General features: G+C 38.9%; 1 protein-coding gene across 4 annotated transcripts; it reads left to right on the top strand.

Annotated features, from left to right (window-relative positions):
- The first annotated feature begins 1,094 nt into the window (after nt 1-1,094).
- LOC117393039 (protein mono-ADP-ribosyltransferase PARP6) lies at nt 1,095-11,401 on the top strand. Of its 4 annotated transcripts, none has more exons than XM_033991213.2 (23): nt 1,095-1,371; nt 2,074-2,166; nt 2,438-2,515; nt 3,028-3,122; nt 3,204-3,264; nt 3,416-3,506; nt 3,669-3,735; nt 3,815-3,964; nt 4,776-4,926; nt 5,116-5,247; nt 5,380-5,475; nt 5,592-5,684; nt 5,757-5,882; nt 6,029-6,094; nt 6,174-6,241; nt 6,452-6,500; nt 6,612-6,724; nt 7,384-7,456; nt 8,780-8,849; nt 9,637-9,716; nt 9,870-9,933; nt 10,019-10,103; nt 10,192-11,401. In XM_033991213.2, the coding sequence occupies exons 2-23, from the start codon at nt 2,164-2,166 to the stop codon at nt 10,292-10,294; spliced, it is 1,914 nt and encodes a 637-aa protein (XP_033847104.1). In that variant the 5' UTR covers nt 1,095-1,371; nt 2,074-2,163; the 3' UTR covers nt 10,295-11,401. The 4 variants fall into 4 exon arrangements, 3 of the variants coding, with proteins under 3 accessions (XP_033847104.1, XP_055085396.1, XP_055085403.1); XM_055229421.1 differs by having other exon boundaries at nt 1,103-1,371; nt 9,846-9,933; XR_008649115.1 differs by lacking the exons at nt 8,780-8,849; nt 10,192-11,401 and having other exon boundaries at nt 1,104-1,371; nt 10,019-10,086.
- Nucleotides 11,402-14,650: the final 3,249 nt, after the last annotated feature.

Below are 14,650 nucleotides of genomic sequence, written 5' to 3'. Positions count from 1 at the left end.
ACACAACCTTTGGCACTCTGTTGCTGTAAGTAATAAAGTAAATTGAAGTATAAAGTAATTACAGTGATAACGTAATAATCTAGATCCCAACATACTATACTATCTAGGTAAAAGTACAGCAAACTACAAATGTTGGCTATTGCACCTGCTACTATCACATGTCATGTTCAGGTACTGAGCCTTAAATCACATTGGTAAACAAATACATGAACAATAATAATAATAAAAAAGTAAAATAAGTAGGCATGTCCCACTGGATTCCTCCATATTATTTTCTTACCTGTTGTTTACAGCAGTGGTGGTACTGCTGCTGCTTCCGCTGCCCATTTTATCATTTCAGTGGCTGTATACAGACTACAGGGATCAGACCAGAGCTACTAATGGAGACCAAAACACATGCTGGCCCAGGTGAGAGAAATAGCCGAGGGCCAGTCCACCAGCCAAACTCTGGTTGTCAGTCAGCATTAATCATAACTACTAAGCTGGAGCTCACTAAGACGATCTGGGCATATAGTCAGATAATTCTCCTAGATGAGACAAGCAAGTTGGACACTTAGATATTTTTTTCAAACAGCATAGCCAATGTAACTCACCTTATAAAGTAATCTGCATTTATAATACATATTAATGTAATCTGAAATATGTTGATTTATATTATTATGATATTTGATAATTATTAAATCAATATGGACTTTTTATGTAACATACTGTATTTATCTTTTCAGCTATTACAAATTACACACACAAAAAAAAACATTTTAAATTATTCTGTATGAATCTCTTTGCTTTATAACCATTTCCATCGGGTATTATGTGGTTTTGAACTTTTTTATGTGTAAAAGAGGTGAAAATTGAATGCAATAATCATCTTGTCCTAAGATTATTTTATAAATGCAGAAGGAAACCGCTCAAACAATGACTGCACACAAACAATCAAAATATTATGCAACCAGCCCACACTTATACAAACACAAGTATAAAGAGGGATAGATGTACACACAAATAGAACCATTATTCCTCCATTTTCTTAGCTTTTTCTAGGCAAGTGCAGTCAGCTGCAAGTCACATGACCAGCTGCTTAGCCCTACTGAGCATGCTCGGAGTGTTCAGTGTTGTCAGGCAAAATATAAGACAGCAGTAGGAGCAGAGATCTGCAATAGATAAACACACACAGCAGATGGCTTGCTTGCTGACACATACCGCTAGCCTGGACAGGAGGTTGTTGTAGAATTGGACGATTGTGAATCTCATGTAGCCGATTTGTTGTGATTGTTGCAAAAAGAGAAGCCGCTGCAGGAAGAGCAGGTGTGCCCTTTAAGAGGGGGAGCAGCTGAGCAAAGGACAGCATCCCAGTCTCCATCCTCTCTGGAGGTAAGTGTGGGGTACAAAGGGGGAGGGGGATAGACGCCTGACTGCATCTGTGTTTGCATTAAAAAGCTGGGAAATTGGGACAACGAAGAGAACTGTGGGGGTTGAGAAGGACTAGACTTTATTGGTATGAGAATCGACAATGGTCAGATCTATGGCGGACAATGCTGGCATGATGTTGAGTGTGTTATGGATTCATAGAGGGTTGTGGAATACATGGAATATATGGGCATTTTAACACAAAATCATTCAATATTTAAGGCACTAAGAATTGTAGAATGTGTTGGTTTATAGAAAATATGAAAGGCAGCCATGGTGTGCTTTCTTTTGTCTGATTAGTGATGTCAAAATATATATTTCCCATCCTGATTCTAACTACGTGGCAACACAATGACATCAGCAAATGTACACTTAAATAGGTAGATTGGCCTTTCACTTTATATTTTCATCTGATTCACAACAAAGAAAAGGAGACATTCTGGGTGCTGAGCGTACAGCACTATCTCCCACACATTCTCCTCTCAGTGATTAATGCCACTCTGAAAGGAGGCTGAAATGGCTGTTGCTAGGATACATGGCAAGGTGAAGAACGGACGATTTAAAGAAAGGAGGAGGAGGGCACTGTTCTACTGAATGGCATCACACTAGCCGTGGCATTGTTGTTTCAAAATTTCTGTTTGTTGTGTATATTTTTTATGGTTTTAGTGTTCAAAAGGATTCTTACTGCGTGAAATGGCTGCAATGGTTAGCAACGGTCGGGGGCCTGTTTGAACGAACCTATGATCAACAGACCTAATGGTAAGGCAGCTTTAACTGTTTTCTTTTCATCGAAAATGCTGTGTCACCATGTCTTGATTCGATATTGAAGTGTATTATGTAATCCAAATCTAATATTCTTTCTTTATTTTGAAATAAACAGCCAAGCTCTGATGCTATAAACGGCTCAGTTTGAAGCATTTCAATGGAAGCTAAATATAGAGAAAGAATGTCACATGAAAGGATGGTGGAGGAAGGCTGTGTTTTGTTTCCGCTTCACCATATTAGCTTTTGACAATGTGTGGGCCCACAGGACATCAAAGGCCAGTGCTGGACAGATGAGGAGTCAGATGGGGAGAATGAGTCCGAGCAGTTCCTCTATGGCATTCAGGTAAAGCCAGTTAATGTCCCACATTCATTCATACATTATAAAAGATAGTTATATGTGGTATGTTTTGTAATATTCATGAATGTCTATACTGACTCATGCTTCTATCTAACGTCATAGCATAATAGATAAAGTCATGATTTAGAAGTCTTCCATTTGATAATAAACAGTTTTAAGTTTTATAATGCAAACCCTTACTATTTTATTGATATTGTTAAGAACATAGTCTGCATAGCCTTTCTCACTGTTGAACTTGAATGATAAACATATTTTATATGTTTGCTAATAGTGTTGATAGAGCATTTTGTTGTTTGTTAGGATAAGACACAAGATAAAGTCATGATATGATATTGCACCATGTCACCCAACTCTTTTTATGAGTGAAGTTCATATACATTGTTGAAATTATAATAACCATGATATTAATTTGAAAGCGCTAAAGCCTGAGTATTAGTTTTGTAGTATTTGCTATGTAATGTAAAAAAAATAAAATAAATCTGCTGTATTATTTACAGGGTAGTTGTGCTGCTGACCTGTACCGTCACCCTCAGTTAGATGCAGATATTGAGGCAGTGAAAGACATTTACACTGAGAGTGCCATCTCTGTCAGGTAAAGATTGCATTTGAAAGCAGCATCTGTCATAACCACGACTGTTATTATTATTATAAAATCCATTCTGTCTAAAAACAGGGAGTATGGAACAATTGATGATGTGGACATCGACCTTCACATTAACATAGGATTTTTAGACGTGAGTCAGCATTTTTTACTCCCATTAATATTCTAGAGTTGTCATTTTCCAAAGGAGCACGTCATTTGTAATGCAGTGTCTGTTCATAGTGCTTTAATGGATTGCTCTAATTAGGTAGTTAACTGTGTGTATTTATGTGTGTCTGCCTTAGGAGGAGGTTGCAACAGCGTGGAAAGTCATCAGAACAGAACCCATTATTTTAAGACTTCGTTTTTCTCTCTCACAGTACCTTGATGGACCTGGTAAGAAGTAATGGTAGTAGTGGTGTAAATACCCTGTAGTTTTATGGCATTTTATAACTGTGCCAAGTGCAATATTATAATGAATTGGGTTCAGTGTGCTGATGATAAAATTAAATGGTCACTTTACATTCATTGTTAAATTTATATTGTCTTTGTTGTTAGAGCCATCAGTAGAGGTTTTTCAGCCTTCTAACAAAGATGGTTTTAGTCTTGGCTTACAACTTAAAAAGTAAGTCTTACTTGGCTTTCTTATTGCAAAATTGCTTTTTTTTTTTTCTTCTTAACTCACCAAGTTGATTTTTTTACAGAATCCTGAGCACATTCACATCTCAGCAGTGGAAACATCTTAGTAATGAATTTCTTAAGGCTCAACAGGAGAAGAGGCACAGCTGGTTCAAAGCTGGAGGAACCATCAAAAAGTTCCGAGCTGGGCTAAGCATCTTCTCCCCCATACCTAAGTATGTTTTTGCCTTCTTCACACAAGGCTAGTCACTGATACTGACAAAATCCTATGTATAATTTAATTCACTCACTATTTTTGTTATGCCAAATGCTATGGCATGACAAAAATAATCAGTGACTTGTTCTAACATTATATATTATTCTTGGAGAATTAACTTAACATGGACTAGGGATGCTGTTTGCTCATTTTTTAATCTTATAATATAATACTGGATACAATACTTGAGTACTGTTTTGTTAAATGTGTAAGAGACAAACTGAACTGACACAGTATCGACTTGAAGGCCGGCGAAACTCAATAAGTGACACATTTAGACAATTTCCCCAGAGGAAGGGACTCCTCTCAGGCCTTGTTTAACTGCCGGACGCTCTGACAGTTATGAGTGCTCAGGACGGAGGTCAGCCTCACTAACCACTAGGTTGTCTTGACAGCTGCATGACTGGACCAGAGCTTTATGTCAAATGGTTTTAGCGTCCAAAGCGGTCTAAAGTGATATAAAGAATTTGAGTAGACAGCAATTGTTGACTACCTACAAATTAATAATGCCTTACACTTGTAATGTACTGTACAGGCTTTTGACAAAGCCTGTAAAAAAAACAAACAAAGCCATTATTCATACACTTCCACACTTGGTGATGGTAAGCTACTATTGCAGCCACAGCTGCCCTGGGGCAGACCTTCGGGTTGGGGGACCAAAGGTCTAACCCCTGAGCCACTGTCGCTCAAATTATTGTACAATAAAATTCAGATACATTGAGATACAATTAATTAATTATATATGTATATATTTTTTTTTCCAACTGCAGGTCTCCCAGTTTTCCACTGATCCAAGACACAGTTTTAAAAGGAAAACTTAGTGTTCCTGAGCTGAGAATGACCCGGCTGATGAACCGCTCTATCTCCTGTACAATGAAGAATCCCAAAGGAGAGCTGTTTAGTTATCCACCGAACACTCAGGTCAGTCTCATATCACTACATTTTAGTTTAATTGCTCTGTGTTGTTGTGCTTTGTCCCCTTTTACCCACTCTGAACCTGTAGTTTGGTCCTGCCACCTGCACTGTTCCCACCTGTGTCACTCCCTGCCCCACACTGTGAGGTGGCCAGATTGCGTGTCCCATAATGTTTTGTCTCACTTGCTTCATCAGACTGTGGCTGTCCCAGCGGCCAGGGCCCCCGCGCAGATAACCACGAGGCAGCTGATTGAATTGTTTTTCTCATCCCAGGCGGGAGGGCACTGCAAGAACATCCCTACACTGGAGTATGGCTTCCTAGTGCAGGTTAGATACAAGTAATGGTTAAACCCAGGGCATTGAGTTAGTAAAATGGTTGATTGGAGGCTTTTATGTTGTTTCACTTTATTGCCACATTTTGGTTCTAAGTGAGGATACTGCTGTGCTTTTCCCATACAGATAATGAAGTACTCTGAACAAAGGATCCCCACTCTCAACGAGTACTGTGTGGTCTGTGATGAGCAGCATGTCTTTCAAAATGGTTCGATGTTAAAGGTATTGAAGTTACTGTATATACTTAATATTTTAGTATAGAAGTTTTGAACTCTAGAACTTGATACATTGGACTGAATTATTTTCATTTGCTCACATGCTGAAGTACTTTTTTTCAGCCTGCTGTGTGCACTAGGGAGCTATGTGTATTCTCTTTCTACACTCTGGGTGTGATGTCAGGAGCTGCAGAGGAAGTGGCTACTGGAGCAGAGGTAAGACACACCTTGCAGGAGTAAACCAAAATATATGTTTAGCAAAACAACATTTGAACCTCTTTTGTGCAGGTGGTGGACCTCCTGGTGGCCATGTGTCGAGCTGCTCTTGAGTCACCTCGAAAGAGCATCATCTTTGAGCCCTATCCATCTGTAGTTGATCCCAATGACCCCAAAACCTTGGCTTTCAATCCTAAGGTCAGCATCCACTCCACTGTGATTATGACAAAATACATGTCAATACAGTATTCTTTTGGTGTGAAAGATATACAATATCTTCTCAAATATTTGTTTACTTTTTTCTTTCATACACAATGGTTCTTCGGCTTAAACAATCAACACAGAAGAAGAATTATGAAAGGCTGCAAAAAGCATTAGACAGTGTTATGTCAATTCGAGAGATGACACAGGTAAACAAGACAGCTTACAAGCTTACAATTACTGCAACCTAATGGACCTGCCTAAACCTTGTTTTCCTTTTTGTTTTAGGGCTCTTATCTAGAAATTAAAAAGCAGATGGACAAACTGGATCCTCTTGCTCATCCCCTACTACAATGGTGAGACAATTTGAGAATAGGTTCACTGCATAATGTGCAAACACCCACCACCCTTATGGAGGAATAACAACCAGCCAAGGCTGCCTATATGTAGCTCTTACTATACACACACACACACACACACACACTCACACACATATACATATACATACATACATATTGTTAAAAAAAAGTACACATTTGCCTAAAAATATTTTGGTCTGTCCATAGGATTATTTCAAGTAACAGGTCACATATTGTCAAGCTACCTCTGAGTAGGGTAAGAAACATGAACAGATGTCTAGACTAACTATAAACCCATCTTTATAATTAAAAATGTATTTATTTCCCTCCCTATTTCCCCTGCTTTGTGTAATATGTGTGGCGATAGCAACTGAAATTCATGCACACATCCCATCAGTTCCTGCTGCTGAGCAGCCCACCAGCCAAGGAGGCTCGTTTCCGCACTGCCAAGAAGCTTTATGGCAGCACCTTTGCTTTTCAGTGAGTTTTTTCCTACCTTGCTTTTCTCATAATCTATAATGTCTTTGCTCTACTGTAAGTTGGTGTTTACAAATGTGTAACTTTATGGCAGTTGGTCAAAGACAGCAGATCTCACACACGGCCAAAACATTCATGCATAATTTAGCATTACACTGTGTCAGACACGATCATGAGTCAGTTTAACACCTGGTTATTGGGTAGAGTGCAGATTTTATAAAAGCGTAACCAACATGAGCGCACAGTCTGGTCCTTCTGTTGGAGAGGGAGGCCATCCACATTTGCCAGCACATGCAGCCAGAAATACTATCTGTGATGAAGCTGAATATATTAGAAACAAACAGGCTTTTGAGTGAGCAACTTACCTTGAGTATCAATAAGGCAGTCTTCTTACCTGTTCATAAAATTGAAGAAATATATTCTTTAATACAGAAACACTGCAGCAGATGCAATTTGGCTGCACTAGTGGAGTATTTTGTATAACAGAATATGATTTTTAAAGGAATGAATGAAGTAGCTCTTTGATGAAATACTTACTATTCAACCAAACTAAGACACAAGTGCTTCTAAACTCAAACTGACATTTATTATTTGTATGTATATTATGTGTATACCGCTTTTAATCTATTCTTTATCTTTACCTTTCTCTGCCCTTTCTCTAGTGGTTCTCATATAGAGAACTGGCACTCTGTTCTGAGAAATGGACTCGTCAATGCCTCTTATACTAAACTGCAGGTACTCAGACATGAAAAGCTGCCATATTTTGTCACATCTTATACTGTAAAGTAACATAACAACAACTAAGCACATTTCTACAGTTTGAGAAATGAAGACAAAGTTGTAGTAAGTGCCGACATGAAGAGACTATGAGGCCAAGGTTACTATTTCAAGCTATTTTGGTACTTGGAATTAGTACATCTGCAATGCTGTGCCAGGACATCTATGAAAAGTCAGTTCATTTTATTGCACAAAACTTTATGCTATCTCATAAGTAAGTGAAACTTGACATCTTAGAAGCAGATTGTTAGCAGTTTTGTGAAGGATAAAAACACGACTGAACTGTCTCATTTGCACAACAGAACTGATAATGATTGCTGGAAGACACGATGACACCGTCTGAAAATAGATTAAACACACAATTAAGTTTGAAAGCTTTGAAATGTCTCACCTCAGCAAGGATTGCTCTCCCCAGCGATGTGATTCATTTATATCTTCTTTGTTCCCCAACTTTTTGAACTGTCAATGTTTGATCCGGCCTGGGTGTTCATCTGCCTGCTCATTCGCTTTTCCCTTTTCACCTTGAGCTCAGACACCCGTGCTACACCTCTGTCATTGTGTTATTGAAGGAGCCCGTCTGCCTTCAGCTCCAGCCATCACACAGACTCTCCAGTCCCTTATTACTTTTGATTCCATCCAGATGTGCCACGTTCTGATCTCACACTTTTGTTCCCTGTATCTCAAGTCTTTGTTCTCCCTCCCCCGGTCACATTTCATGCACCCTGACTTCTCTGTGAATCTTGCCCTTTCCATGCTCAGAACTTTTTGGAGTCTTAAAGATTAATGTCCATCTTGCTTCACCCCACCTCCAAATCATTACCAAATCTCACCTTTTGAATTTTTTTTTTTTTTTAATATATTAAGTCAACGTTTCATCAGTCCTCTCAGACCATTATTGAACTTTAGGCTTCAAAGAGATCTATATATTGAACCTAACATTGCCTGCCAATTGCCTCGCCAGCACAAGGCACTTACTTTGTTGCACTGTAAATTCACTCTTCTACTATTTTTATTATCAACTGAATGGATTGATTCATTCAACAATAAGAAATTAATAAATATAATATTTTCATGAACACCTCACAAGCCAATCCTTGGCAGTCCTTTGTGTATCTGTGAAATTTGAAATAATGAGCCAAAGTTCAATAGTGATGTGATGAGAAGAAATATTTTGTTGAAAATTACTCAGAAGGAAATGGTTTTGGGTTTTAGTTTCTATGCGTCCAGTGGTATTTTTCAAATGGTCAGTGACACTTCCCCTCTTGCTCTTTTAAACCCAAGCTGCATGGGGCAGCCTATGGAAAGGGCATCTATCTAAGCCCCATCTCCAGCATATCTTTTGGATACTCAGGTATGAATGGTTTGTCCTCACCTTTGGACCCTACGTGAGTCTATTCAGCTCCTCCATGGCACTGTCATGCATCATGCGGGTTGAGTATGCTTCGTTTGTCACATGCTTTGGTCTTCATGCTGGGATGCTCCATCTCCACATGTGGGCTCTCTCCATGGTATAACCTGTTGTGCTGCATTTTATTATGTGTCCATGTTGGGTGCTGGTCTGTTCAATGAGCTGTACCCTGCCTACCATCATACTTTGTGTTGTGGCTGCAAACATCTGTGATTTTGTTGTTCAACTATTCTGTATGATGTCATTTCTTTTGTATTATTTATCATAATATTTGTGAAAAGTCCCCATAGCACTGTGCATTTTATGCAACCCATTACATACAAAAAATCCACTACTTTATGGCTGATAACTCCAATTCATGTATAAATCAGTTGTATTTTCATAGTATATATTATACAGTATTATATTTAGAAGTTGGAGGATAGTCTTTCAATACAATACATGCTACAGTAAAGAGTTTAGTGTTTAGGATTAGCGTAACTGTGTGTTTAAGACAAAGCTCCATTAGGCAAGCAATCTTGAACATGCAAGTTACATACCTGTAAATCTTTCCCTACAATCATCCATGCATATAATCATCTATTTGGATATGGATGCAGTATGCATCACATGCTGGTGAATACTGCTAACCTCTTAAGTTAATCTTTTTTATAATTGATCTAATGGAGAAGACCTTCCTACAGTAATAAAGCCAAGTTTGCTGTTACTACATCTTTTGTTTTGTGTACAGGGATGGGGAAAGGACAACACCGCATGCCGACCAAAGACGAGCTTGTGCAGCGATACAACCGAATGAACACCATACCACAGGTTATATGACCCACAGGTTATATGATTTACATAGAATAATTACATTATATTTATTAGTAATCAAATAAATATTGCATATTGTCTTTATTTATATCTTAATTCATATCTATAATTCTGTGTGTGTTTTAGACTTTTTGTCTTTGTTTTAAACAGAGCCGTCCAATACAATCAAGATTTCTCCAAAGTCGAAATCTAAATTGCATTGCCCTGTGTGAAGGTAAAAAACAATCTAAAGACAAATTAGATAGGTAATACTTACTGCTAGACATTTGTTTTATATTTTTTGTTTCTTTTTTTCACAGTAATCACATCTAAAGACCTACAGAAACATGGAAACATCTGGGTGTGTCCAGTATCTGACCATGTGTGCACTCGTTTCTTTTTTGTGTGAGTATTACAAGCACATGTCCTGGCTTACTTTTACTTTTACATGTGCTAAAATATGTTTTTTATTGACTCCCCTTTTTGTATGCAGGTATGAGGATGGACAGGTGGGAGATGCCAATATCAACACCCAAGAGCCTAAGGTGCAGAAGGAGATTATGCGTGTGATTGGGACCCAGATCTACTCCAGCTAATAGACACAAGTTGGATCATAAGTTTCTTTGGCTGAGAGGCGCAGACATGAGGCAAAGAGGCTCATTCTTCATTATTTCATGTGGTAGATTTATTTGAACATCTGTTATTGTCTATACATACTCACTGAATATTTAACAACAAAATTACAAGAATGCAGAAAACATACAAAATATTGCCAAACCTTGTATTGTAGTGTTATTTTTCTGAAAGAATGACAATTTAAATATCTTTTATACTGCATAACACTACTTTTACTTTTGATCCAGTAGATTTCTCATAAAATTTTGCTCAGTCAACTCGGTCATTATTATATTTTGATAATATACAGTAATATTGTTCATTTACAACCAATCAGTATCATTTTTTTTTCAATTTTCAACTGACTGTTAGTTTATGCACTACATTCCCAATGAATCCGCACCTTAAGAGATGTACATAATGTTAAGTCTATCTGCAGAGAGGTTAAGGTCTAAGTGAGCTCCCATTGGTCCTGTACTGACCTGCATATTACCGAGGGAAATTTACTGCTCCTCAGTTTTCACCTTGGAGAATGACAACCTTGTATAGCTAATCATGCTCATCAGTTAGTCATGTACTTTATGTATGTACGTGTGGGTTTGTATTCTCTCAACAGTATACTAGACATTGCACTTATTCTGCATATGCCTGAATTGGGATAATGGACTTTTCTTGGATATGCAGTAAATTAGAAGGCAAGAAAGTGCTGTGAAGCAACTTGACTAATGTGAGCTGGAATCAACTTATGGGACAATTTGACTGATGAATGGACTGTGGAGCACTCAAAGACAGTGATTTGTACATAAGGACATTGGAGACCATTATGAAATGTACTGCTCAGAAAAGGTGCACATGTACAGACGACTCATTGTTGTGAGAGCCAACGCCAGAACTGAAAGCTGCAAGTGTCTTTGAGAATCTTTTCCTTTCGCTGACTGTCTCTGGCGAGTAGCGTTTTCAGAGATGATGTTGACGATAATGATTGCAATTATAATGATGATGAAGATGAAAGGAGCTGATGTTGAGGGAAAAAAAAGAATAAAGCTTGATTTTGCACAGTTTTACACACAAACTCTGTCCCTTTGATGCCTCTGTGGAAATTGGTATCATCACTAAAATGTTAGAACTCTTTTGTGTCTGGAGCTGGGAAATGTGTTAACATGTTCAACAGAGGGGGGCAGTAGTACTCCATAAACATACTGCAGAGGCAACCAGAGGCAACCAGGGAACATAACGTAATGTTCTTTCTTAGTTCATGCATACTTGATGTCTTTTTAAAATATGTATCGGTATAAGTCTTATCCAAATGATAACATAATACACAATAGACATATTTTCTACCAGTTTTTTAACCAATAGGTGAAAATGAAATGGTACATAGCTTAATTCTTACTAATATAGCACCACACTTGCCTTTTATTACAAATAGCATTATCACAATATTTCATTTTTATAAAACACTGCTCATTTGTGCACTTCTTTAGCCAAACCAGAGCAGGCATAGCGGTCTGTTGCCCCAGGTCCCAAAGTCTTAGGTGTCCAGAACTACATCATCTTGCCATTATTTTCTATTAAAAGAGGTCCCCATGTGAACCTTCTTGCCCAGGCCCTCATAATTCTTTTGACAGCCCAGCAAACAACCTGCCACAAAATTCAACCAAATCTGCCACTATACTGTCAACAGCTTCTGCAGATGTCTGTGGATGAGGAGCAGATGATGTGCAAGGTTCACTGCAGCTATGATCTCTGAAACCCGGCACTTATGTTGGACACAGTCTTCTGGTTTGGCTCGGTCCCCTTTACCCAAAGCCAGCTGGCCCGAGGCAAACTGTTGTACTGGAATCACAAAAACTGTACAGTGCCATTCACCAGTGGGGGGAGCTCTTGCGTTGCATAGTCCTCTCAGTGCACAGATAGGACCATGGCAACCTATATGCAGACTCACAAACAGATAAACAACACATAGCGGTTGTTTGGCCAGATAAAGAGTACTGACAGGGGGGCAGGGGGGTCACAGCGGGTGGCTGGCTCTCGGCGGAAGTCACTGTTCACAGCCACCACCACCTCTGCTGCCTTGGTAATAAGTGGGACCTGCTTGATTCCTGCCGAAAAAGGAGCAATTATGGGGAGTCCTTTAATCACCCACACTTTTATTGAGCTCGGGGTCTCTTAGCTTGCAGCTCAGGCCCCCGATGGCGTTGGTAAGGAAGGTAGCGGGCGAAGGGAGTGACAGAGAAGGTCGGTGGTTTAACAGGGCGAGAAGGGGTCTCGTTTGAATTAAGGCTATTCGGTACGCCGCCTGAGCCCCTGCGGGACAGAGACAAAGAGGTGGAGAGGACCGCGAGACAGCCACACCACTGAGGCGGAGAGATAGATGGACTTAAAAGAGGAGAGACGGGAGGACTAGAGGGCAAGAGTTTGGGGGACACATCAGAATAAGAATCATTTTCAGCCCAAGTAAGATAAATCTGTTGAATTTCGAAAAGGAGAGAACATTTGCAAAAAAATGCTTTCAGAAACAAGATGGCGGCACTTGTTGAACTATAGCTTTGGATTGCAAGACATTAGATGAATGCCTTGAGATAGGCCAATAGCCAGCTGTAAGAACAAAGCATAAACCCATTTGTTAGGCCTTAACGTCTTGATCCGATCTTTAAAATCAAACACATTTTTCAAGATGTTGTCTCTGCTGGAATGAAAAACGTGTTACAGAATATTAGCCTACTCACTATCAGGACCACGGTAGCTACAATAGAACGTGTAGACTAGTTTTATGTGTGGGGGTTTTTCATACAATGAACAGACTCTGTACCCAGAATGCACTGCAGGATTAACATGTCAATAATAAGACCTCAAAACTGTCCTAGTTAAGGGGTAAATGCTTTATCACAACAGATCCTCAATATGTTTTTTTTTTTCTTTACAGAATGTCTTTAATGATAACCTAAAACATAAACCTAAAAAACATCTTTTTGCCAATCACAGAAATTTACGAAAATATATTTTTCTTGACTTTATTTATAAAAGTAAAGCCCTTATCATACTTTCTCTCATTCAGTTAATCAACATACTTTTCATAGTACTTTTCTGGCACGAGGTTATGCAGATGCAATCAGTGGAAATGATCAAATCCCTTAATCATTCATGTAAAATTTTAGTCTAATAAACCAGTGTCCATGAAGGTCCTACAACCCACTCCATCAGGATGCCATTTATGTGAGCCTAGGCTGCTAGTGTTTGGAATTTTGAGCTGTCCGCTGGTATCTTTTCATGCACCACTGGCCTTGATTTGATCTTCATTGCATGAAGTCTTGGTCCTGGTACACTCTGTTCTCATCCATGACTTACCTCAGCTATTGCAGCCAATAGCACCATACCAGTGGACAATCTGCAAGTGGGACTGACATTCACACTGCTTTTATTCTTTTTTTTAACAAATGGCCTATGTGTGAGAAAGACAACCGAATTTGATTTTCCTACTTTACAGTCCGCCCAGAGCCACAGTCAGCCCGAGCGCCCATTCAAAACAGTACTGTCAGTGCGCTCTTTATTGAATTTTCAGCTGGGTGTTGCTTGCATGTGTGTCTATGTGTATGGCGTCCTCTTTCGCCTCTTCCCAGGATATGAATGATGGAGTACAAGTCCTTGTCCAGTCCCTCTGCGATAGCGGAGTGCAAGGAAAAGGCAATGGGGGGGGGCAGTGATGTTGTCTTGCAGAAATCTGGTTCAAATATATAGGCAGTTTGCTCAATACAGTTAAAACTTTGAACACGATTTTACAGTTGTTTGGAGACATAAAGACAAACTTTAAGGCCATTATGTCATAATTAATAAAGTCAGTAACAAAGTAACTGGCCAGAGAAATTGTTCCCGATCGTCGTTAATGATTTTTCTTCTTCTTCCTCTAATTTTCTTCTTTATTCTTATTATTATTTCTCCCCCAAATAATTTTATTTTAACGCTCTGAAAAATCTATGAAATGTCTCACATGGGCTGGATCGACATTTTACAAATTTTTGTAAAATGGGCATCACAACAATGCCTGACATGTACCAATTCAACAACATGACCACAAATTGGACCCCATTGGAAGTTGGAACAGGCAAATTTTGGAGTAGGTTTATGAAATTCAGAACAGTGATGGAACTCCATTAGAAAAGGCTAAAGTTGAATTGGAGCACAGCCTCATGATGAAAAGGAAGTCAGCCACATTGGATTGAAATTCTGTTGTCACTTTTACTGATTTTGTATGAAACCTATCCTTGTTTTTTGGTTCAAATTTGGCATGCCACATGTAGAGACATACATTTTCAAAAGTTATACATTTTCTGGGTTTC

The sequence above is a fragment of the Periophthalmus magnuspinnatus genome, chromosome 3 (assembly GCF_009829125.3).
Source record: "Periophthalmus magnuspinnatus isolate fPerMag1 chromosome 3, fPerMag1.2.pri, whole genome shotgun sequence".
Lineage (NCBI taxonomy): Eukaryota > Metazoa > Chordata > Actinopteri > Gobiiformes > Gobiidae > Periophthalmus > Periophthalmus magnuspinnatus.
Note: the sequence above shows the minus strand (reverse complement) of the source record. Positions and strands in the feature narration are given on the sequence as shown.

Excerpts from the sequence above, each read along its gene's own strand:
- LOC117393039 (XM_055229421.1), top strand. Across the intron at positions 5,476-5,591 it reads AAAATGGTTCGATGTTAAAG|CCTGCTGTGTGCACTAGGGA; the intron begins GTATTGAAGTTA and ends ACTTTTTTTCAG. Across the intron at positions 6,725-7,383 it reads GGCAGCACCTTTGCTTTTCA|TGGTTCTCATATAGAGAACT; the intron begins GTGAGTTTTTTC and ends CCCTTTCTCTAG.